The sequence below is a fragment of the Tympanuchus pallidicinctus genome, unplaced genomic scaffold (genome assembly GCF_026119805.1).
Source record: "Tympanuchus pallidicinctus isolate F22 unplaced genomic scaffold, pur_lepc_1.0 scaffold18, whole genome shotgun sequence".
NCBI classification, from domain to species: domain Eukaryota; kingdom Metazoa; phylum Chordata; class Aves; order Galliformes; family Phasianidae; genus Tympanuchus; species Tympanuchus pallidicinctus.
This window is the reverse complement of record NW_026294699.1, coordinates 10,001,320-10,026,865: the sequence shown is the minus strand read 5'-3', so window position 1 is coordinate 10,026,865 and position 25,546 is coordinate 10,001,320. Positions and strand designations below refer to the sequence as shown.

The 25,546-nt window shown below is 44.4% G+C and overlaps 1 protein-coding gene across 6 annotated transcripts in view; it reads left to right on the top strand.

Moving 5' to 3' along the window:
• The first annotated feature begins 615 nt into the window (after positions 1–615).
• Positions 616–25,546, top strand: part of EPN2 (epsin 2) — a 39,956-nt gene continuing 15,025 nt past the window's right edge. For 4 of the 6 annotated variants that reach the window (XM_052679573.1, XM_052679571.1, XM_052679572.1 and 1 more), the window contains exons 1-2: positions 616–757; positions 18,396–19,167. In XM_052679573.1, the coding sequence (XP_052535533.1) occupies positions 18,573–19,167 (595 nt within the window). In that variant the 5' untranslated portion in view covers positions 616–757; positions 18,396–18,572. Of the gene's footprint in view, positions 758–1,670; positions 1,694–5,101; positions 5,338–18,395; positions 19,168–25,546 lie in introns of those variants that run through there. The other 2 variants (XM_052679570.1, XM_052679569.1) reach the window with 2 other exon arrangements.

Sequence of the window (25,546 nt, the reverse complement as noted above, 5' to 3'; positions counted from 1 at the left end):
ATCAGGGGACTGGAGCACCTCCCCTACGAAGACAGGCTGAGGGAGCTGGGCTTGTTCAGCCTGGAGAAAAGAAGGCTATGCGGTGACCTCACTGCAGCCTTCAGTACCTAAAGGGAGCCTACAAACAGGAGGGGAATCAACTCTTTGAAAGGGTTGATAACTGCAGGGCAAGGGAAAATGGCTTTAAGTTGAGGGAGGGAAGATTTAGGTTGGATGTCAGGGAGACATTCTTTACAGAGAGAGTGGTGAGGTGCTGGAACAGCTGCCCAGAGAGGCTGTGATGCCCCGTCCCTGGAGGTGTTCAAGGCCAGGCTGGATGGGGCCCTGGGCAGCCTGGCTTTAAAGGAGGAGGTTGGCGGCCCTGCATGTGGCAGGGGGTTGGAGATTCGTGAGTCTTGAGGTCCCTTCCAACCCGGGCCATTCTGTGATTCCGTGAGGGGAAGAGCGGTGGATGCGGACGGTCGGAAGCGATGCCGGCCCGGCCACCTCCCGAGGAGGAGCGGAGCGCGGGCTCCTCAGGACGAGGGGCGCCGCCCGCCGCCGCTCGCTCTCCCATCTCCCGCCCCCGCTTTCTCCCCGCCGCGCCCGGCCCGGTGCCGCGCCTCGGGGGCGCGCGCGGCCGCCGGTTCCGCCTCCTCGTCCGCCGCCTCCCCCTGGCCGCCGCCATGTTGGATGGTGCGTGTGGGTGTCAAACCCAGCCAGAGGCGGCGGCGGCCGGGCGCCGGGAGCCCTCCTGCGCTCCTCCCGTTCCCCTCAGGTCAGTCCGGGACCGCGGGTGTGCGCGGAAAGGCGGCGGGAAGGCCTCCCGGGCCCCTTCCTTGCCCCTCGGCCTCGCCCCTCGGCGCGGGCTGGGCGCGGGAAGGGCCCCCGGGGGGCCGAGCGGGGCCCGGCGGCGTGAGGTGCGGAGCGGGGCCGGGGGAGGCCGCCGTGTGCCCAGCGGGGCCGGGGCTGCCTTTTGTTGTCCGCGCCGGGCGGTGGGTAGCAACGGTTCGGCCATCATGGCGGGAGGAGGTTCCGGCAGCGCAGCCGGTGCCGCCGGGAGGAGCGCGGCGTTGGGTGGGGGGAGCGGCGGCTGCGGGAGCGGCCCGGCCCGGCCCGGCTCTGTGAGCAACGGGGCTTTTTTTTTTTTTTAATTTAAGAATCTTCCCCCTCCTTTCCCTCCCCCCCCCCCCCCTTTTTTTTTTTTTTCTTCCTCCTTTTTGTTTTTTTCTCCTTTATTTTTTGATTTTTTGATTTTTAATCCTCTCCCCGCAGTAGGTTGGATGCTGTGCTTTGAGCAGTTAGCGCCCTGCGTTAATCGTTGTATCTCGGAACGATATTTCGGCAGCGATCATTACGGGCTGCCAACAATGAGCCTCCCCTGTTGTAAAGCCGTGAGGCGCAGCGCTAACAGCTATGTGAGCTCAGCGCCGTTTGGCCGAGGGGCGTGCAGTGCCTTCCCCCCTCTTTATCACTCATCCAGAAAGCTCAATGATCGTTGAAATCGACACCGACTGCACTCGCCCGACAATCTAAGAGGTCTTTTCTAACCTTAACGACCCCACTGTTCTATCCTTACAAAGGAAGTACCCCATCCGGAGGCACGGAGCACTTGTCCCGATGGCCGAGCTGCGGATGTTGCAGGCTGGACTTCAGGAGTTCAGAATGCAAATCAGGCCACGGCGTTGGGTTGGTTTATTCTCCCCGCTGAAATGTGTGTTTTATGGAAATATGGGGCTCTTGCGTAATGCTGTATTTTGTGCGAGGCAAGGTCAGAGAGAACCGGGTTGCTTAGGTTTAAAATGCTGGATGTTAGATTTAGATTTTGGTTTTTGATTAAAATACAAACATGTAATAACCGTATCTCCAGCAAAATGCAGTCTGTTTAGGAAGTACTTCAAAATATGTTTATCTTGGCTGATTCCCAGGCACATTATTTTCAAACAAACTCCTGTATTGTGTTTCCTTGTGAAGGATTAAAACTTTTGATACGTTCTCTCTTGCAGTTCAGGGGTCGCGGCAGACTGACTGGATAGAGTTTCAGAGATAATCTGCCATATATTAAATATTTAACCGTGTTATCGAGAATTACCGAGTACAAATTAACCGTGAGTTTGCATTCCTGAAGACGGGATCTGATAAGGCTGAGCTGACTGTGAGTTACTCCTCAGGAAGTTTGACTTAGTGATGCTGATTGCAACTTCCTTGGTGTCACAGAGCAGCTGTGTGACATCATCGTGCTGCAGTGATGGGCGGCAGCTCTTTGTGAGTTCTGACCAATGAAAAATAGTGCCCGCTTTGAAGAAATAGGGTATGAAAAGCCACTCTTTTTTAGGAGAAAGGAAAAAAGAAAAAAAAAAAAAAAGAAAAGAGGACTTTTTGCTTAAGCAGGAGCTAAATTGCCTTGGGTGACATGTGGGAAAGAAAAGTCCTACCTGGGAGTCACCTGGTGGTCCTGTCCTAGCAGAACAGAGACCCAAGCCCTGTCTGTCGGTTTCCTGGTGGTAATTCCATGGTGTTTTCCACATCCATTATTCTTAGAGTCATATTTAATGACCAGTTGCCAAACATCTGATGTCCAGTGCAAGCAGTGCTGTGCAGTGCAATGCGTGTGGATGAATTGTGCTTGTACTGACTGTGTTGTTATTTAAATAACTGGTTAATCATGCTAATTGTGTTCCGGCTGTCAGCCATTTGATTGCTTCAAAACTTGGAGCTTTTAAGAAGCCTCGAATCTTGGATCACTGCTGCAAAATGCCAAAGGCCTAATTTGTTACTTCAGAAAAATGCTGATAATCTTGATAGAGGAGTTGGCTTTTTTTTTTCTTTTTTTTTTTTTCCTTCCTCCCAAGGAGTGATTAAATTCTAATGTCTTAGGAGAAATATCTTACTGATTAGCTGTGATGTGCGTGATGCTGCTCCTGTGTAGGGTGGGGAAATTAGTGTTGCTTTTGTGTGGTCAAGAATAGAACATACTCTGAAACCTTTGTGCAATGACTGGTGCTCAGGAAACAACTTTCAGGTCTTCCAGTGCCATATTTGCAGAGTACTAAATTGTCTCTTGGGATCTTGCTAATAGGAAATGAAAGGTGTCTGGTTTGTATGAATGCCTGTAATGTTCTTTTTCCACTTTGTCTTGCTCTGATCTGTGCAGGGAAAGTATTGAAATGTACCAGTATCCTGCTGTCTTAAGTGCTTCAAAGAGCAGTGTTTTTTGTGCATTTCAGTAGCCTAGCTGCTCATTAAGAAAGCATGAGACACTGTGGAGGAGAACAACATGTATGCTGTCCTCTGGAATAAAACCTTTTAGGTCTAATTGCAGGTCTGCTAGCATTGATATATGTCAGTTTGGTTACATACTGGTATGTGCTGAATAGCAGACCTTAAAAATCTCAGAATTAATCAGTTTTGGTGGCTGGTATGGGATTGCTTTCCTTTCCCATGAGGAAAAACAAAAAAAAACAAAAAGAAAAATAGAATGCTTGTATAACAGAATAAGTGAATTGGGAGGCTGTAAGTTTCAGGATGGATCTAGAATTGGATGGCCACAGCAGCTGAGCCTCTGGGGAAGTGATGTAGGAGGCAGAAGGTTACAGAAAAGCTGCTGTTGCGTGTTTACCAGGAGCTTTTGGGTTTGCTTTGGGTTTTGGTAGACTTTGTGGTGGTGGTCTAAACTGTGATCAGGCAAACTAGTTTGGAAGCAATTGGAAGTTTGGGGCAGTTTCTAAGTAGGAGGTAAATAAAATGACTGAGGCTGAGTTCCTCCAGGCTGTACTGTATGTGTTCAGAGTTACCACCTGAAGTTCGATGCATATAAATATCTAATATTGGAATTTATGTGAGTGATTATAGCATTAGAAAATGGATATAAAAGTATTTTGTGTTTTCTACTCCCAGTGCCATTGGCAACTAGGAATGTTTATCAGAATTTGATTTTTAGTTCGCCCTTATGCATTTCTATGTGGAAACATTATTTGGGATGTTTTCCTTTCAGTGATACTATGTTTAGTGAAATGCTTTCTCCTTTATAGATAACTGTCAGCTCATTCTTTCATACAGTTACAAAAACTAATCTTAAAAATAGATCCCAGCATCAGTGCCCTGCACCGTGTTAATTGTTAATAGTGTGTATATCTGTTTTCATGTCACCCAGGGCTGGTAACATCAACGTCTCTAACTGTTCCTTCCCAGCTTGTTCTGGAGGTCAGGCTTGGTTTGCTCATGCCTTGCCCTGCATGCCGACCTGGCAACGACTGCTCTTTTCAGGTGGGGGAACTGGAGCGCAGTGCAGAGCTGTGGTGTGAGCAGGTCCCAGCTCCTGGAGCTGTTTGCATCCCAGGCTCTCTTCATCCTGGCTTTACAGTGGAAGTGTACAAAATCTCCAAAATCTCTGATGCTGTAATTCTGTTGTCCTGGCGCATGCAGTTTATTTTCATTTTATCTCACAGTTCTTCCACGGTTAGGAATGCAGCTCCCTGGGCTGTCTGAAGTAATTAGTGGGAATTCTGGTGCGAGACCTTGTGATCCATGCAGTTCCCTTCCATGTTGCTGGCTGCTCCTGTCTTTCCTCAAGTGCTGTTTTATTAATGCAGCCTCCACTTGCTGAGTCTTCAATCATGTACCGGTGTAATAAATACTACGTTTACAAGGCATGGAAAGTAAAATGGTTGTGGAGGGTGATCAGGTGGGATGCAGTCTGCTTCTGTGGAAGTGGTACAAACCCATCTTTTGTCTCCCAGACTTCTGTCTCGGTGTACTTTCTTGCCCTCGTGATTACCTTGCACTTTGCACACATACACCCATTTTATTGCTTATTTAAATAGATGTCCTGGTTCCTGTCTCTCCTGGGGTGATGTGCACATTCACCATGGCTTAGATATGATCACCTTTAGACCCAATATTTTGTGGTATGGTTTTTTCCAACGGAAATTTCTGCTCTTATCCCTTAGAGTAAAATATTAAGCTGTGAATCATTCACTTGTTTTATACTTATAATGTTATCACTTAATACTTTTACAAATTAATTGATACTGGGTTTTTTTTGTTTGCTTGTTTAAATTGTAAAGCTGCTTGCTAGTTTAAAAACACGCTGGGAGCCTTTACCTGAGGGTGTTTTATGTCCAGTCCACAGGATAGAATCAGAATACCCTTGTCAGTTGTTCAGTGCAGCAGTAGCTGAACTTGTGCCCAATTTGTGGGGCTGCTGTTCTAGAAACGACAGCATAGAGATGGGCAGTGAATTGTGAGGGCTGTAGTTAAACGCCGCGTCTGTCCCTCCTGAGAAACCCAGTTGCCAAACGTTGAGTTAACCTTGCTTGGAGGGATGTTCTTGCAGTTCTGAAGGTGTCACATCATAAGGTAATGTCTCCAAAATCAGACTGGTAGTTTTCATTACTTAAGAAGCAGAAACCCAAGTAGAGTGAGCTCTGTACTTCAGTTTGCTGGCTTGTTCCGTTGGGTTGAGCTGTGCCACGGGGAAATCTCCCAATGTGTGCTGAATCTCCCATGCAAGCTGAAGGCGTGAGGTGGGTGATGGAGCAGATAATGATGGTTTTTTTTCTTGGTTTGAACTTACATTGGTTTCCGGAGTTAACATCGATTTAGCATTTCTGAACCTTTACCAGGGCAGTGGTCTTTCCTAGCTTTACTAGAACAAAGGCATTTTAAGAATTTTCATGGAGAATTGTGTAATCTTATTACAACTGTTCCTATTTAAATCCCTTCCTTGTACTTAAATAACAATCTGTTGCCAGGTATTTCTTGATTGTAGTTTTTGTCAGATGCAATTTCTCCCCCTTTGTGTTTCTGTTGTATTTTTTTGTGATTGTGCAACCCTTAGGTTGGCAAACAGTTTATTTCCCAGTCAGTTCTTCTGACTTCATTGGCACTGATTGCATGAGCAATTGCTCACTAGTGTAAGGGTTGCACAGTTCACAAATAAGACCTTTGTTTGTAGGACCTCACGGACAGAACGCACAAAAATAATCAGAATACAGTTCTGATATTCCTCAGGGAAAGGCAAAACAAAGTATTTTTAAAAGCAACTTCCTCCTTTGAGACGCAGGCATGAAAGACTCCCTCAGACATCTTTTCTTGCAGATAAGAAACCCGTACTGGAGCGGTGAGTTGTGTGTTGCTGTCTGGGTGAGCTGACTTGAGCAATGTTTGGGTTTGACCGTTCTCCTGATTTTTATTTTGAAGCAGTCAGGATTTTCTCAGCCTGTTCTGTTCACCCGGTTGCTGGTGCTGTTGCCTTTCTGCTAAGACCCAACTCTGCGCAGGGATAAGGCTCGTGACTTCCAGCAGGAAGATGCAGCTGTTTGATCCAGCCCCTTCCCTAACCCTATAAAATCAGCAAAAACTGAAGATCGTTAATTAATCCTCATCCTTCTGTTGTAAATAGAGCTTGTGATGTGCCTGCCTGCCCTCTGACTGATGGCCAGGCATGCTGTCCTCGGTCATGCTGTATGTGAAGGGAAGTGCCCAAATTATTATTTGAAAAACAGAACTTCAACACTTTTAATTATTCAGTTAGCTAATTAATCAGTGAAACACGTTACCATTTGGTGACGTTGCTGCAGCATCAGGAGTTATGTCTGCTTAAGGAGAGACAGGAATCCTGCATTTCCAGCAGTGTGCAGATCCAGGGGAGATGTGGTGAATCTTTGCAGCGCTCCTGCCCAGGTATTTCGTCATTTGATAAAACCTCTTTGTGCAAAAGCCATTTGAAAGCATCAGACTCACATCTGTTATCTGATAAAACGTTTGCCTCGGAGCGCATACCAGCTTATTGCATGGTTTTATGATTGTTTCTTGTAATGCTGTGTTTCTTGCAGTGATTCTTTCTTTTAAAGGCTTGAAATGCTTACTGATGATGAGAAGTGTTGCTATATTGTTGCTGCTGTTGTTGAACAAAGGTCAGAAAAGTTACACTTCGGTTACCGGTTTGGGAGAGCGTTTCTCAGAAACTAAAGATAATGCCACTGGAGGAATGTGCTCAGATAAACAGTGTGGCACCGAGTGCTTCCCTCGTTAGGAGCGTGCAAACAACGATTGGAAATCAATATTTAACATTGCAGGTGCAGCCATTGAGAATGTCTGTCATTTTCTCCTGTTATATTCTGAAAGCACCGATTTCTGCGTGCTGCTCAGAACAGGACGTTGTGTTGGACTGCAGTTACACGTCCCACTTTTTCATCAGAACTGCTTTCTGAGGGTGTTTTTTAAAGATTGGTACTTGGATGATGTGCCTACAAGATTCCTGTTTGTGTGCTTATAGCTCTCTTGGAAAGAGTTAATAAAGAGGCAGCCTACAGAAAGCTTTGTAACAGGTCTTGTTTGTTTGTTTTAGAATTCTTCAATTTTAGGGAAAACAGAGGATGAATGTTTTTGTGACAACGAGCAAAATCACTTTAAAACTCACTTTTAAACTTTTATTTCAGAGAAACACTGAGGTATATAATGAAAGGATGCGAGGGTGTTATTTTAGTCAGCTGAACTGCTTAAGTGTTGCATTTAAACTTTACAAATCACTGCCCCTTCTGTGAGGCACGGAGGCACAGTGACATGTCAGAGTGCCTCTCCAGACACGTCTGGCTTTCTGTGTGTTTGACAACGTGGGGAATAATCTCCTTTTGCCTCGCCTGCTGCTTAAAGCATGTTGAACAGCACGACTGACGTTTCTGTGTCTGTCTTCCAACTAAGAGCATCCTCTTATATCTAGCTTCCCAGTAACCTGAATATGTGATGCCTCCAAGAGAGTACCTGTGGGTGCTTTGCAGGGCAGAACATGGTACGTATGTGCAGCGTGCGGTGCTGAGAGGTGCTCGGTGTGGTGGTAATTCTGTGCTGACGCTGCAGCTGCTGAAGCACTGAAGATATAAAGAAGGACCGATTGTTTTGTGGGTTGCCTTCATTACACCATTTTTAATATGCTTCCTGAGGGGGTTTCTTTCCTGAGGTTATGGCTTTGGACGTGAGGGGTCTGGGGCTGCGCTGGTCGCTTGCAGTCGATGCCAAAAGTAACATGTAGGGCTTTGGTACTGTGAGCTTACCAGGTGTAAGTGAAGGAAACGTGCTTGAACATCCTGAATTCAGCGTCTTTGTTGTGTGCATGCCAGCACAGAGCTGTGTCTGGATGCCTTGGGATAAAGCCAGAGTTTTCAGCTTTTTTTTTTTTTTTTTGTGGATAGTGTATATAATGCACGGTGGCTTTTCCTGTCTCTGGAAATGCTGATCTTTGGTTTTATTTTAAGAAGGGATTTCTATTTTCTAATTCAGAAAAAAAGAAAAATACACTTCAAAGGAGGAGGAAAATCTGTTTGTTTTCCTTCTAGTTTGTGCTTTATAAAAAAGCTTAAACACATCATCAAAACTTGCTTCCCTTCCAACCTGAGAGCACAGAAGCAGAGCAGATGAAGGAGGGTGGTGTCCGGGGCCCCACAGGGGTGCTGAGCCCCCTGCAGGGGTGCAGTGCAGGATGTGATCCTGCTGGGTCCCTTCCAATTCGGGGGGTTCTGTGGTTTTAAATGCTGTGCAGCCTGTGCTCTGTGAGTCCCCCCTTGCACTTTGCCTATGCTGCTATTAAAATACAGTATCTTTTCTATTTTCTCCTTTCATGGGAAAGCAGAGTAGAGGAAAATTAAGCACCGCCTGCTGCTTACATGCTAAATAGATGCAAATAGGGTCCCCTCCCTTAGTGTTGCATCCTTTCTCCTTACAGGTTGCCACATTGTTTTGATTAAAGCAGTTCCATGGCCAACTCCCAACCTGGAGGGCAGGTGAGAGGAAAAGTCCCTGATTGCAGCTCAGCTATTAACATATCTTTTGGAGTTTGTAATGTCACCTTTTTGCAGAAAACAAGGTGCCAGGAGCTTCAGAGAGCAGAGCATTGTCAGAAAGGCAGACATCAAAGTGGAAAGAAAAGATGAGTTTATTTAAAACATAGTAAAAAGACTTAAAACATTCATGCTAACCTATGAGAGCTATTAAAAATTTTGGAAAGCCTTTGAAGCTGAGCATTAAAGATTTAATGGTATTAATTGAACTAAGCTGTGGGAGTTAAGGATATGTAGACACATGTGTAAGTGTATGTATTCTAAGGCATTATCTGCATTAAGGAGGCTGACTACTGAGTGTGGAGTTCATTGTACTCGGTTTGTGAAGGCTACCTTAACAAAACACTGCTTATTATGGGCCTTAATTAAGAGTAGATACCATAAAAAGCTGAAAGTGTAAACAAAAGTGCAATATACCAACTATCTTTTATAAACCTTCTGTGAGACAGAGAATACCAGTCCTGGTGGACCTGACAAGGCAAAGCAAGCAAGGTAGTTTCTAATGTATGCTTTGAAGATCATTTTGTTTCTTAATATTATCAAGTCTGACTTTTTGTTTAAAGAGTAGATACTGTTTCCTTTCAGTGTTATGAGAACAGTAACTTACTGCTGCTGTACTCAGTAATGTGGTTCCTCCGACCCATGGCAGGACTAAAGGTACGGGTACGGGAATGTTGGTAGTCCTGCTTCCATGTTTGTTGGCAGTTTGGGGAGCTGTTTGCTTTTTGTGTACTTAGAACTCAGCACTGTTGGGACTACTTGTTGCTGGAAGGAGGTGGTCCCTCCCTAGCTTTGAAAATAGCTAGCAAGGAAAAGCTGGATTTGGATCTGTAGCACATTTAACAATTGCAGTGCTAGCCTGGTGTTGATGGAACCATACCATCAAACCATGATTGTTTTTTTAGTTTTGTTTTCCTTTATAACCTGAGAACTCTATTCTAAAGACTTACATGACTGCACTGCTAGCAAGCAGGGGAAAGCCAGGCCCATATGTCCTTTACTGGAAAATGAGCAATGAAAGCTTCTTGCAGGTGTCCAGGTGGTCTGGCGGAGGCAGCTGATGTCCAGGGGCGAGTGGGAGCAGACAGATTTCATTGGCACAGCAGTGCTGTGTGTGGGGACACAGCCAGCCTTGTCAAGAGGGATAACAGGATTGAGGGTGATCTCAGTACATTCATTTTTCCTCCTTCAGGAAGGTGGTTGCTGACAGCACAGGGCGGGTTGTTTGAGCTTTTCTTGCTGCAAATGTAGTTACTAAATGATTCAGCATGATCCTGTACCCACGCGTTTTAGCAGTATTGATGAATTCATTACCCTTCTGTTAGCTGATGGATGTTAATGGACTAGAATGTCTGCTGTGCATTCAAACTAGATGGAACGCTCTGGAAAAAAAATTAGAAAATGGAGTGGGTGAGTTTTTAAGTCACTTTCTTGTTCTGTTTATAAATCTGAAGAGAGAGACTGCTTTTAATAATATGCAGTAAAGGTGGTTAAAAAAATAATCCACAGGGCAGTGCAGGCAGCCATGGGATGTACAGAAAGTAGTATTACATGGTTTGAAGTACATTCACCAACACAACAACAGCAACAAAATGAAAATCACATCTTAAGCTGTAATCAAATGCATCCGAAGTACCAGAGGTTTGACTTCTGTATTACGAGTGCTGTGTGTTGCCTCAGATCCTGATGCTTTGTGTTGCCTCTGGGGCTCCTTACAGGGTCTATGGACTCCTCAGGACATGAACAGAACAGGCAGAGTATCAAAATGGGGGGCTGTGATGTGTGCTGTGCAAGAGCTGACTGCAGTAAATGCCCTTTAATAATGAAACAGGTGCAGATGCTTTTTAGTAACGAGTCTTTGTCATCCTCTATGTGCACAGCGAGTGAACTCCCACTCACTTTCCATCTAAGTGTCCAGAATAGGTAGAGAGTAGGTAGAGTATTGATGCTGTAGGATAGATTCAGAAGCGTGGAGCAATCATGATGACAGCTGAAAATTGCTGCGTGTCTGCTGAGGAGAATGTGGGATTCTCTGGCATTTTTCCAGGTGGATTTTTTTTTTTTCCTAATTCCACAGTCATCAACAAAATAAGAATAAAGATAAGAATAAATATTTACATTTGGGAATAGGAGGATCCTTATCAGTGCCTGAATGAAGCAAGCAGAAAAGTTACAAACGGCATAATGAAGAAAAATCAAGGAGTCCTTTTAACAGGTGGGCTGATTTGTTTGTCTTCCAGTGCTTCACTTCCATCAAAGATGACCTTTATGTAGGTCAAAATCAGGATCTGAGGCAACGCAGAAGCAGACCAAAATGACTAATTAGCAGTGTTTGTGAGTGCTGGCTCCTGCTAAGTGTAACCCAGCTTAAGTCAGGCTGCAGACAGAGGAGCAGCAGCTGGGTGCATGAAAAATATTTGGGAACAGAAGGTGCATGGTATGAAAAGATAAGGAGGAATAAGAGGGAAAGATGGACGTGTTACAGGACAGATAGCTGAAATCAGTCTGTAGGAAGGACAGGTCCAAGATTTCATAGTGCTACCTCCTTTTTTTTGTTTTACTGTTGTTGTTCCTTTTTAGTGGCTGTTTTCAGCTTGAAACAAAGTGAATAAGTTTTACTCTTCTGGGCGATAAAAAGGAGATCTCCCAGAAAATCCCCTGCTTGCAGTTCTTACCTGCTGAAGGCAAGTCTCAGGGCTCAACTGCTGTCTTTGCAGCTATTTGGGCTTCCACATGCAGCTTTAGCTTTTGCCTCATGAATTGTAGCTAGGGAGTGCTGTTGAAATGAATGTTACTTCCCTTGTTTGTATTTCAAAGTACTTCAGAGTGACCTTGGGATTAATTCTGACCAATCTGTCAGAAAACCCAGCTCCCCTGGATCTTCTGATTTTGGCCAAAAAAAAAAAAAAATAAAAAATCCATGCACAGAGAATTTTAGGTTACAAGTTTCCCTCTTATTGCAACTTAATTAGTCATGAGCACACATCTGCATGTAGCTTAATGTTTTAGGGATGAAGTAACCTCATGTTAACTATTGCCAGTTACAGGTGAATTAAGTCCACGTGTTGATGTTTCAAGAGGAGCGTGCAAGTATGGTGGCTGTGTCAGGTGGCACCTGAAGTCACATAGCCTGTGAATGGGCATTGAAGAATGTGGCTAAGATACTAAATCAAGCACTGGCCTCTTTACAGGCTCCCATTTGTGCAGGTAGCTGTTACCTTAGCAGTGTTACATGAGAAAAACATAGCTGGTCTTGGTTGTCTGAACAGTGATGGCTTTGCAGATCTGACTGTTCCTCAAACAGTTCATTAGGAATTCATGCTGTAATGTAAAAGTATCAATTAGTCTCTCAGCTTCTAGCTGTGGTAACATGGAGAGTTAAACCAGTGTTCTTTCCTAATCTGTGTCATGATGAGTGTTTGCCTTTGTCCTATTGAGTTTATTAATGTGGTTGCATGGCTGTGGTGTGTGGGTGGGGAGAAGAAACTGCTCATGGTGACGTCTGCTTTGTAGTAATGAAGTGCAAACCAAATTGAGTTAATGAGATCTTTGTGCAGCTGTAAGGAGAAGGTACCTTCCCCACATGACATCTGGTGGGTGAGCTCAAACATATATAGGAATATGGTTGTTGGTTGTACTCCAAAATGGTGTAAAGCAGTATAAGAGCTGAGGATGTAGCTCGCGTTTTGTAGTCCTGCAGGCTCTTCCTTTGCACTACTTGCACTGCCCTGGTGGCTGAGCTGATTTGTCAGGCTCTGAGCTGCTGGGTGGAGGAGTGATGGCTTCCCTGTGGCTGGTGCCCATCACCTTGTAAGCAGCCCGACTACCAAGGCTGGGCTTCTGTAATCAGTTATAACCTAAGGCTCGTCCTCTGGCAAGAACATCAGATGTCTTCCTTCTCCCTTCCAAAATGAAAAGAGAGAAATGTCTCCTACTGTCTTTAATTCATTTGAAAACACTGCTCAGCATTGCTGGTGAACTGAATTTATTTCAAATTATTGCCCTTTTCTAAGGCAAGCATTGGGTGATTACTTTTTTCTTCCCTAATTGTGAGAATCAAAGATGAAGTCCTTTCATTCAAGTAGGTAATCCCCAGAGAACAAACTCCTTTTGAGAGGTTGGGTAGGTATTTTCACTGCCTCGTTGGATTAATTTGCATTTAGCATTTCTGATTCAGTGCGTAATGGCTTGACCTTATGCTGTTTGTAATTCTGCAATATTCTGTTACTCATTACACACCCGGTACTTGCTGTATTACTGGTGGAAAATAAACTGTGGTCTGCTGCATAAAATGAAGCCAGGACTGTCGATGACACTTGACCTAACCGTAGAAGGAGGAATGTGTTATTCTAAAGAGGTGTTGTCAAAGCTTGTAATCCTAAAATTAGACCTCCAGCGTTGCTCAGGTTTGGATTGCTGCGGTGATTTGCACGGCTCTCGCAGAGGCAAACTTGCGAGCATCACTGGGGCTGCATGGCTGTACTTCAGCAAAGCCAGATGTGAGCTGCTGCAGAACTGGTGCTGGCAGTGCAGGTGCTGCTGTGCTCTCGTCCCTGGCTTTCTGCTCTGTGCCTCCTGCTTGTAGGCTGAGGTGCGAGCTGAGCTCTCCGTTCAGCTCTGCCTTCCTATACTAGGTAGGCTTGTAGTAAGAAAAGGTGGTAAAGGAGTAGAAGCGACTGAAAATACATTTGTGTCTGTAAATCTGCTTTGTGGCTGGGTGGAGGGCTGGACTTGGCACTGCTGTGCAGTCAGTGCAGAAACTAACCCTGGGCTTCATGAATATGCATGGTTTGAAGGAGGGTATCTATCAGTATTAACTCTCGATTTAAAGAAATCATTCGGCCACCTGCTGTCTGTGAAAGCTGGGCTTGTTCTCTCATTTGTAAAAGGGAGTGGAAGGCTTCCAAAACTTTTAATTTTGAACCGTTTCCTTTTCTCAGAAATTAAACTGAGGGGAGGACAAGCGTTTAAACTGTATAAAATGGAAATCAAACCTTTCTTCTGGAGATCAGCCTGTTCTTCAAACCGTTTGCCAATCTGTGTTTATAATTCATTTCCTAAATAAGCAAAAGGAAGGACATTGATGGTAATTTCAGTGTCTTCATTTTACTGCCTTATTCACATGAATTGCTGTTTTCTCTGCTGTGTAACAGCAAGAGAGAGCTAATAAGTGTGCTGCTTGTTGGCTCGTCTGCACAGTACCAAGCTTCCTTGCTTCTCTTCCCACTCTTCTTCGAGGCATTGCAGCATACAGTTGTCCCTCTTCCTGTTTGGTTTTGGGATCAATGTTTGTATTACAGTGGATATTGCACTGTGGGCAGTCTGGTGATATTTTTTTGGTCATCCAGTTGTTCCGTAAGAATTATTTATAAATAGGGAAGTGTTTTGTGAACTGAGTTGGAGAATTTCTTTAGCAGTGTGGGATCCAGCTTAAGAAAAATCAGAAAAAAAATCACAGAATCACCGAATCATTCAGGTTGGAAAAGACCTCTCAGATCTCCGTGTCCAAGCCATCCCCCCATGCCCACTGACCACGTCCCCAAGTACCACATCTCCCCAGTCTGGAGCACCTCCAGGGCTGTGACCCCTCCACTCCCTGGCAGCACTGCTGGTATCTGACCGCTCTTTCAGAGAAGAATTTTTTCCTAAATATCCAACCTGTTTTTGCTGTCATTTTTATTTCTGGGTTATTATGTGGCTGGATTTCACATAAACGTTTGTACTTCGTTCATTTATCAACGAGTTCTGGTTCCCATGTGCGGCAAATAAGGCTTTCTGAAAGCACAGCAGTTGTGTCTGTACACATGACAAGTACCATCAGTAAAGCAAGATGAGAATTTACAATGCCAGGTGATTTGAATCTTTCCTTTTCCATAAATAGTTGCTGGCTGATGGTTACGGCTGGGGATGTGTCTGTGGGCAGATCCTGTGCTGTGCAGGTGTGGGGTGAGTTTCTGTCTGGGGGAACTCTCCCTTACTCAGCATCTGGCAGCGCTTCCCTTCCAGCCTGCTTCTTTGCAGCCTGGTGAGAAGCATTCCCCCACCTCCGGAGTCTCGGATGTACCCTAAAATTCAGCTCCTGCCTCTGTCACTTCACCCTGATAGCAAAGAGAGCAGATCTCGGAGTCTGTGTATGTTCAGATCTCAGAAATCAAGCTGTGTGCTGCCCACAGCTGCTATGGGCCTGGTCCTGGGCACTGCCAGAGCTCTTGGAGTGTTTGGTGCTAGACAGCAAAAGCTCTTTGCTTAACTGCAGCCTGAGTCCAAGGCTGAAAGCTTGTGGTTATCTTTCTGTGTGTAAAGGGAAATCTTCTGATGTAAATGAAGATGTCTGCAGTGACTGCCTGAAAATTGCAAGATGATTCAGTTAGTGACTTGGAAAAAATATAACTTGATGCATAAATTAGATTAGATGTTCACTGTAGTCCACAGCAATTTTTTAATGCAAATTTCTGACAACCTGCTTGTATTTACTGTAATTTTTCACCATTTTTCTTGCCCATGTGATGTGAAAGGCTTTCCATCCATCTCCAGTCCATACCCAACTGGGCTGTGTACGTATTTACCTCCGGGCTCAAAGGGAAGGGCATTTATCAGGGAGACGAACCCTGGTTTGAGTTTTGCATTCCTGAGATCTGAGTGGATTCTGCTGAAAGTCTGCATATAGGTGGGTTCGTGTGGCTGCTTCTTTGAACTGAGTTTCTTAAGGACTTTGTGGCTTGGCCTCAGTTCTGCATTAGTCTCAGCAAATTAAATATGGTCTCCTTCATTTAGTGAGCTTGATCTCCGAGAGAGCTATTGAGAAGTTCAGTCAGGAATTCCCTCTGTCTGAACATTGTGTCTAAAAAAGCACCGTGAGAATTCATTGGGATTATTTGTGTAATGAAATTATCAGCATAGTGAAAAGGAAATTGAGTATTGCCCTCCGGGTTACCCTCGATAGCACAAGGAAGCTTCACTTAGTTGTCTGCAGAAATGTGTGTTTCTATCAGAGAGGGCCCAGGGAGGCAGGGTTTGGAAGGCTCACCTGGGCTGAGCAAGCCAAGAGCCCTCTTCTCCCTCTGACCTTCTAAAGAAACGTTCTGAAGCTGATGGTGCTTTTCCTGTTGGCAGGGGACAGTGGCTACAACCAACTGCTCTTGCTTTCTGCTGTCCTTGCAACGCTGGTGTTAAGCATGCAAACACAGATTTGTGCTGAAGTTGCAAGTGCATTGTGCTTCCTGGTGGTTTGTTGTGGGATGTGGATTCACTGAGGTCTCTGAAACAGTCCAAGCTTTCTGTGCAAGAATGTGATTGCGCATTAGAAGTGGTTTCTCACTTCTGTGCAGTGGAGTTGTTTGGCTCTTTCTGATCTCTTTGCCGGTAAGATGGGCTGTTGGCTGTTCCAGGATCTGTAATAGGGTCAAACGCTTCCTTTTTGTGATGCAGAAGCAGATAGCAAAAGCATCAGAGTTCTCAGTGAGGCTCACTGCTCCTGCTAAATAGTCTTGAATGTTACAACCAGAACGTGGAGGGGGAGAAAAGACAACAGGAAAAAACAGATGTCCTGTTTCCACTCCCATCACCTTCTGCATTTTTAATAGAATAAAATGAAGTTCATAAACAAGGAACTCCGTGAGCCGTGACTTGTGTTCCCATTACTGCCCTTGCCTTATAGCAAAGTGCAGATACTTTTCCTTTGTGGAGCTGCAGCCAGTGGATTTGCACAGCTGTGTTGTGATTGGAATCTTGATTGTTTGATGTGATTGGTTCTACATAAGTCACTCCAAAAGTGAGGCTTCCATGGAAACTACAATAGATACAAAGGGTACAGCAGCACAGTTTGGTAGAGTGAATTCTCAGCTGCAGAATGATATTTTTCAATGTAGTTTAATGGAATATTGGTGGGAAGGTTCAACTTCAACTGTTGTGGTCATAGTGGTCATAGCTCCACTGCCTCTGATGTGGCTCGACATAATAAAATAGGAGGCGTTACTTTTGGAGCATCCTTCCTACTTATTCCATTGACCAGAGATGATTATTTAGGACTAATGTGTCTGTGTAGTGTAAAATTTACCTTTCCAGATATCCTGTGTGGTATTGAAGAGATGTGTTCAGTATCTGTGAAACTGGAAGATGTAATGAAACGTGCTTTTCTTTCTCCTGTGGAGGCAGATGGAGCTGAGGCACTTGGTTGCATAGTGCACTTCAGAGCCACACAAGGGAGCTTTCAGGAGGACAGGCGAGCCAGCAGAGTTGGGCAGTGACTTCTGACACGCAGCTGTGAGCGCATGGGAACGTTCCTGCAGGACCGTGCTGAGGCTCTGGGAATGTCCCAGCAGAGGATGGGCCCTTGCTTTCCATCCCTGTAATTGGGCAGCACACCGGAGTTGTTCTGCCGTAGCTGAACTGAGATGTTTTCCAGGGAGGATATATGGCTTTATGCTGAAGAAGTCGTTATAGGGCTGCCTGCTGGCTGAGCTGACACCTAATTCTGCTTTCATTTTAAATGGCATGATAACAATTTGAAGAATGGTAACAGTGTTGGGAAGGAAGCCCGTGCTTTGCTGCTTTCCCATGTTTGTAAGCAAGCCAGTTCCTTCTGTTGGGTGTGTGGAGAAATGTTGTTAGAGGACATCTTAAGAATGCGATCTCTGTTAATGTGTCAAATACAGAACCAGTGCTTAGTGTTCAAGCAACCTGTGTATGCTGCAGCAAAAACTGCCATTTTGCTCCAGTAACATATTCTAAAGCTTAATAGGCCGCTGTTTACTTGAAACAATGGCATTAAAAAAATAACTGAAGCAGGTTTCCAGCTCCATAGCTTGTCCTTGGGTTTTCTTGCTGGTCATTTTGCTTTTACATTTCCATTTTCATATAATTAAAAATTCTTCTGTGCCGTGTGAAAGACACGCAGAGCAGAAATTGAGAGCCTGGCGACTGCTGTTAGATGCACAAAGGAAATGCATTTGGAAAAAACATTCCCTGTAATCCGCTTAGCACCAAAGGTCACCTTGAGCTGAGTGCATCCTTCTGTGCTCCTCCCTGGGCCTCGAGCAAACACAGAGCACAGTTCAAGATCTCTGCCCTGACCCTGGTGCTCTCTGCATTTGTCTGGGGCCTCGGAAATTGCTTGCCTACTAGCAGGAAATTCGCTTGTTCTCTCAGCACAAGATTACTGCAGCAATGGGAGCAGACTGCGACTGTCAGCTCTAATGTAATTTCCCATAAACTCTGGAAGCTGATGTTGTATTTCCTGTAATTAAAAATTCTAGGCAATTCAGTTTCGTGGACTTTGGTTCCCTTTTCAAATCCTGCATTTGCATCAGCACAGTGATTTTCTTGCTTTCGTGTTGTTCAGCAGCTCAGATGTTATTGAGCCTCAATATTGTTTCATAGTGCAACTTTGCCGTGGTTACTCTACCCCTTATTCTTGAGGTGGGAAGAGCAAGTTGTTTCCAAAATGCGACGCTCTGAAGAAATTCGGAGAGAAAATTCATCACTCTTAACAGAATTTCTCAAAAGTGTATCTGCTTTGCTTTTTAAGTAGGAATAATTGAAGCCGCAACTAATTGTGCTTTGTTTTCTTTTCTTGCTTAGGTCATGATTTTCATTTTCTCGTGTCATTTTCTTGAAGAGAGGAAATGATTGTAGTGGAACTTCTTACAGATAAGCCACAGATATGGATTCGTCGTAGTTCAGAAACGTTCGTAGAAGAGCAGATATAGCCCCTTTTTTTGTGTTCCAGCAGCTGTCTTATTGAAAAGGGAAATAAAAATGACGACTTCGTCTATTAGGCGGCAGATGAAGAACATTGTGAACAATTACTCGGAGGCCGAAATCAAAGTGCGGGAAGCGACCTCCAACGACCCATGGGGTCCCTCGAGTTCGCTGATGACTGAAATAGCAGATCTGACCTACAACGTTGTGGCCTTCTCTGAAATTATGAGCATGATCTGGAAGCGACTCAATGACCACGGCAAGAACTGGCGACACGTGTACAAGGCCCTCACTCTGTTAGATTACCTGATTAAAACTGGTTCTGAGAGAGTGGCGCAGCAGTGTAAAGAGAATATTTTTGCTATCCAAACGTTGAAAGATTTCCAGTATATCGATCGAGATGGTAAAGACCAGGGCATCAATGTGAGGGAGAAATCCAAGCAGCTTGTGTCTCTGCTGAAGGATGACGAGCGACTGAAGACAGAGAGGGCCCAGGCACTGAAGACCAAAGAACGCATGGCTCAGGTGGCCACTGGGGTGGGCAGCAACCAGATCACCTTCGGTCGGGGCTCCAGTCAGCCCAACTTGTCCACCAGCTACTCGGAGCAGGAGTATGGCAAGTCTGGAGGCTCCCCAGCATCCTACCATGGCTGTAAGTACAAGCAAACCTGTGCAAAGCTTTCTTCTTTTTTTGTTTTTCCTTTTGAGATATTTTCTATTCTGATTTGCCATTAGAAGTGAGAGTACGTGGAGCTTTCTAGAAGGGTTAAGGTGCTCATTGCAAGGGGCTGTTTGCAAGAGCTGGATCTTGGAAGGCCTGCTCTGTGGCACTGAGGTCTCTTTGGTTGGGTTTTTGGTCTGGAGAGGATGGGTGTGTTGATAAACTCCTTTTTAAAAGCAGTTATTTACTGTCAGTTCCCAAGCATAGCATTGTAGGGCTGCTTTTGTGAACACGTTCCAGTGTTTGATGTGAGAGGGTCCTCGATCCCAGGAGGGAGATGGTTAATTAATTTTCTTTTTCCCTACTTTTAAAAGAATTACTTGACTTTTTTAATTCTTATGTTTCCTTCCCTTTTAAATTTAAGTGGAAAAAAGTTACAAATACCAGGTTTGTCTGGCATCATTTTGCTAGGAGGTTCATGATGCTGCTCTTCCATTTTAGCAAGAGTATTGGAACTGAACTTCCTTTATTGCTTTTCTTGCTTGCTCAGCTGATTGTAGAGTAGTAACACTGTGAACGTGCCAGTATTTTGATATTTATACAATCAACGTTTGGCGTGCAACTATCAGTACAAAATACTGTATTTCATTCTTAAAATAAATAAATAAAGCCACCAGAAAAATATGGTGATGTGGGAAGAATGGATTCTTTATACCAGTGCTTGGGGGAACTCCCTGTGATGTTAGGAAGAGGCCTGAGTTGGCACTAAATCCTTCTTAATGTAAGTAATGATCTGATGAAAGCTGCTTTGGCTGAAATGTCAGTGGTTGTGGTCTAATTCTGAAGGAAAATCTTTTCTTAAATGAATGCTTGTAATGTGTGGGGGGCTGTAACAGAGCCAGTGTGGTGAGTCGATGGAGCACCAGTTTTAAGAATCCCCAGTTTGTCGTGTCCTGCATCCCAAAGTGAGGGAATGGTGTCAGAACCTCTGTTGTGAAGGCAGCAGGAAGCTGCCAGGACAAAGCAAGCTAGGATGAAGAATATCTCAGTCTCATAAAGGCTGTAGAGAAAAAGCAGGAGAAGGTAATGTTTTTCCTAAAGGAAATGCTTTTAGGACCCAGGACTATAAGCAAAAAGCTTGTGAAGACATCCAGGCATGGCAATTTCCATTTTTGTCTCTTATTTTAACAATGGAATAACAGATATTTTGGGTTTTCTTTAATACCATGCTTGAGCATTGATTCAGTGTGTTTTTTTTTAAAGGAGACACATTTCTGTCCCTGCCAGAATACTTTTTTCTTTAATGTAGACCTCAGATCTCATTTAATGACCTTAAAAAATTATCCCTAATTAAGGAGATAGCTTGGAATATTGTTGTTTTTAACATCTGCTGAAGGACTGAACTAACAGCCACCGAGGCACACTGAGCACACCTCTGGTTTGTCCCACTGCTCTTTCTTCACCAGCTATACCTTAATTGGGGCACGCAACCAGTGTTTGTCATGCTGAGTGCTGCCAGAGGCTCCCAGCTATTTCTCACAGCAAGGATTGAGCAATGCAGGGTGTGTTTGAGTTGTTATTCCTGGGACATTTGAGGAATTTTGATGGGGAACGAGATGTCAAGTTTGGTCGTTCTTTCAGTACCCAGCATGAAGTTACTGGATGTTCTCATTTGCCTCCGTGTTGGTTTGCTGTGTGTCTCTATTTGAAAGATTCCTGTTGAGGTAATGATTTCTTAACCATTTTTCCCTCTTCCCTTGTTAACCACATACCTCAGACAAGCCTGAGATTTCCAAAGCTGCTTTTTTTTCCCCCCTGTAATTCTTCCTCTGTTACAGACTGTCCTGCATAGAGGCATCTAGATTTAATTGTAATATCTTTTCCAGTAGCATGAGATTTGCTGCTTAGAAAATGTACACTAATTCTTGCTAAAGATATAGCATACTTGATTAGTATTTCAATGCAAATAAAGTTTGGGAAAAGTCTTTAACAGCCTTTCTGTCTGAGTGGGTAAGCGAAATATTTCATCAAGTTATTTTGGTGGCAGCAGATCTTACTTTAATTCCTGGCTAGGCACAATGGATGGGGATTGCAGATTTTGAGAGATTTTAGCTGAATGCCTTCTCCTTGTTTGCAGTCAAGCACAATGTCTCAAAACATTTCCCAGTTTTCAGAACTTTCTTCCAGAAGCAATCTGGGCAGTCTGAAAGTGCTTCATAGCCTTTGCAAGACAGAGCACAGGGAGAGCAAGTAAGTTCCTGTGGATAATCTCTCAAGCTTCAGCAGGAGGGATGTTTCCTCTCCTGTCAGTTACTCAGTGGGTAACATTGGAGAGCTCAGTGCACCAATTTTCATTTGATTTCTTCAGCATGTTGGAGAAGCTCAGCTGCACAGCATTGATTCAGTATTGCAATACCCAAACTGCTGTTGTTCTCCAGCTCCTCAAGCGTGTGTGTAGGCTTGTGTCCACTGTGCATACCTGACTTGATTTTTGTATTTGATGTTGAGCTTGAGAGTTTTGTTTTGTTCTGGTAGGATTTTTCCAAATTATGCTTTCTGGAAAAATAGAAACAGCGCTGATAGCCTGTGTAAGATGAGGGAATTAAAGATAGAGAAATATCTCTAGAGTGATTTACCATTGTCCCTTACTGCTGCAGCAAGGCACACTGGTGGATAGGGACATTTTCCCCTTCTCCTTGCAGATGCAGTCATCTTACTTCCAGCAGTCAGCTAGAAAAAGTGAGAAATGCAGTGGAGGAGCATGGTAGACTTCATTAAAATCCTTTCCCCTCACGGCTTTGCCTTAATGTCTTTGTTGGCCCTGAGTATCTCTGTGCTGTAAAGCTTGTCTAATTCTGGGAATACATTATGGCCTATGGTGATTACTATTGATGTAGTCATCAGCAAAAAAACCTGCTAATATTTTTATAATCACAGTCTTGTGATGTGTAAATAGAAGCCATGAGAGGTGCCTCACAGCTACAAGCTCAAAAGCGCCGTCGTCCTGACCTCTGTGTTGCCAGCAGTATGTGATGTATTGAGGTCAGATGCTAACTTGAGGGGCTACTGACGTTCAGGTCAGAAACAATGAAATGTCCCACTACAAAATATGTGAAAGTTATTCAGGTTTTTTAGAAAGTAAGTAAATTATATAGATTTGCATGAAATCTGGTAGCAGACGTTTTGTTTCTGAATATGGTTGTGTGGTGCTGAAACTAACCAGGCTGGGAGTGGGAGGAACATAAGGGTAATATTTGAGATGTTTGGGATCAGCAGTGCCCCACCGCTGATCTGGCTTTGTGTCTGTCTGTTGTCATTCTGCTCGACATTTGTCACCCAGCTTTGAGAACTTCAGATCGTTTCTAGCCTTGTTCCATCTGTGGCTGCCAACAGTCACTTAAATAGGATTCTGATTCTTTATATAGAGCTTTAAGTCCAAACATGAGGCTCTCACAGACCTTTGTTAGAACTCCTGCTCTCAGTCAAGGCCTTCATTGAGTACCTCTCTTTCTTGGGTGCTCTTTGAGCAGAGGCTCACTGCAGGGATGTCACTGGAGCCACCAGCATGACAGAAGCGGAGCCCACGTTCTTCATTTCAAAGGATCCCCATAAAACACCAGTCCTCCCCTGTGTTGTTTCATGTTTTGAAGCCAAGTTTCTAGAAGCTCTGCTTTCTTGAGAGGTTCTGTCCTGCCAGGCCTGGCCCAGGAGCTGTGTTAGTTCAGACTGTACGCATCCTTTCCTCAGCCCATCTACTGCCTTGATTTGGGCTGCAGCTGGAAGTGCTGCTGAGCACAGCTGGTGCACATTCTGGTGTCCTGATCTCACACAGCCGTGGCACAGTCAGAGCAGCACAGCGTGCCCAGCATGACCTGATTCCACAGGAGCGTTCTGCTCGGAGGTAGGCTGCTTGGCTGGGAGTTCAGATTCATTACACAGCTGGCCTGATGGATACAGGAGTGATGGAAGATGGACTGAAAAAGGCTTTTATGGACCTCGTGAAATGCCAAGGCTGTTAACCTTGTGTATAAAGATATTGGGAGCAATCTTCCTACCTGAAATGATGCGTTTTAATATTTCCAGCAATTATTCACATTAGGTTGACTCATTCTTCAAAAGCAGGTTTGTGAAGCATCAGCAAGTTTACGTTCACTCAGCTGTTGCAGCTCTTGTCTCCCTTTTTGTCTGGAGCAAAAAATAATTCAGAAGTAACTCATTCAGGTGGGAAATGACAACAGTCAGCACGCTCTGTTTGCAGTTTCCTTACAATGCGTTCTGCAGCCTTGCAGGTTGGAATACATCTCCATTGAATCATGGAACATCTGGCATAGCATCCAGCAATGAGTCTGGATGAACTGTAGGGGTAGCATCCGTAGTTTGAGGTGTTGCAGTAAGACTGGTATGCTCCTCTGTGTGTTCTGTCGGGCATCACTTGACAACTTGATTTAATCCTCTGACTGTTGTGTTTGCTTGGTGCTCTGAGTAAAGGTGGGAGGTGGCATTGGTGTAACCAGGCTTCTGTACTTACACGTATCCAGATAAATATAGTTACTCTGTTGAGTGTAGTGATCATCTGAGAGAAAAATTTGTCTATGTAATAAACCTTAAGGATTTTTTCAGTGTTAAGTAAAATTTCCATGTGCTCCGTTTCCTTCAGTACAGGTGGAAATCATGCAGTAAAGCCGACCAGCTCCCCCTTGCCACATCAGTAGGTGCTGTTAATTCCCATCCTGTATCAGTTTTCCATGGGAATCTATCTGGTTGGCACAGTTCCACCCAGAACAAGCAGTTTGCACGTGGCATTTCATAATTTGAGAGGTGAAGCTCTCTTTTTCCAGGCACTATGGGGCTTCTTCATGTGGTGCAGAGTGGCAATGAGAAAACAACAACCAAGCTTCTGGATAAAGATACTCAGTGTCATTTTTATACTGGGACTGATTTTATCACTAATGCAGGCAGTGGCTCTGCTTTCTAGCTGTGTACTGTACATATGTTTTAACTCATTACTTAACTGAACCTTTGGGCATCTCCAGAGGGCTTTTAATGTAGCCAAGATGAAGTACTTTTCCAGTAAATACGTATGAAAGATGCTACAGCCTGTGCAGGAGACAGATGGTGCAGCAGAATCCTACTTTAGTGATTAACTGAGGTTGGAAATTACTTCCCCATGCTGTGTTCCCCTTGTAGCTGTTGCTGAGCAGCTGAGGGGAGCTCGGACCTCCAAATTCTCACAGCAGCCCCAAAGTGGGACTTAGTAGGTCAGAATCAATCCATCGAGTCCCATCGGACATAAACATCTGAATTAACTGTCATGTGCTGGGGGGTAAGGGAGTCTTTGTGTGGCAGTGATGCTGTCACTAAGGCAATAAGCTTTATCCCAGCTCCTTGCAAGGAAAATGTGAAAGCAGGACGTGGTGGGCACCGAAAGGCAGTTGTGGGGCTGAGCAACTTGGGAAGTGATGCTGCTGGGTGAAGCGTGCCATATGACTGCCAAGAGCAGTGTGCTCAGTGTCCTTTAATCCTTTTTTCAAAAAATCCCATGCTGTCTGCTATTTAATGTAGATAGCTTTACAACCACTGCTCGCCTTTTAATGTCAAATGACAGTGTTGTAATGATGTTTGTTTGTTTTTTAATGTGAGGCTAAAGGAAGAGTTTAGTGACTAAAGGAATCCATTTCATATGCTTGTAAAGTCGTTCTCCCATCAGCTGCTAACTTGTTGTGGAATGTAATTATGTCAGCAGAGATGAAAAACTCCTGTGCACAGTGCCCAGGAAACCACCTTCTCCCCCAGCACCGTGGTTACAGAAGCCAGAGGGACCTTCCTGACCTGCTGCAGCTGCCATCTGCTTCCCAGTGCTGCTTCCCTTTTGTGCGTGTATCCCACTCAGCTTTGAAATCAGTTAGGAATCTTCCTTTCTGTAGTTCCTGCTGCAAAACTGCTTCTTGGAGGTGACCCAATTCCATCTGTGTCTGAAGTTTATTTCTGGTTATATATCATTGCTTCTTGCCCCTTGATCTTAAATGGCTTTTTGCACTCCATAGTATTGGCAAACATGATGTATTTAGCAACTGTAATCTGCTCAATCTTTTTGCAAAGATAAACATGTAAAACATTCCCTGTGCTCAGAGGGGAAGCATCTTTGCAGCATTCTGTTACGAAACCATCAGTCTAGGATTTGTATGACTGGAATTGCATTTGGTATGTTGGATTACTTCTGGGTAGTGCTTTGCAGCGGTGCTAATGCTGATGACAGCTGCGTTAAGCTCGTGGCTTGGCACTGAACACCGCTCTGTATACCCCCAGCACTTCACAGTGATGCCACCAGTTTGCAGAAGATTGTCACCAGTGTGTTTTTCTTCTCGCATGT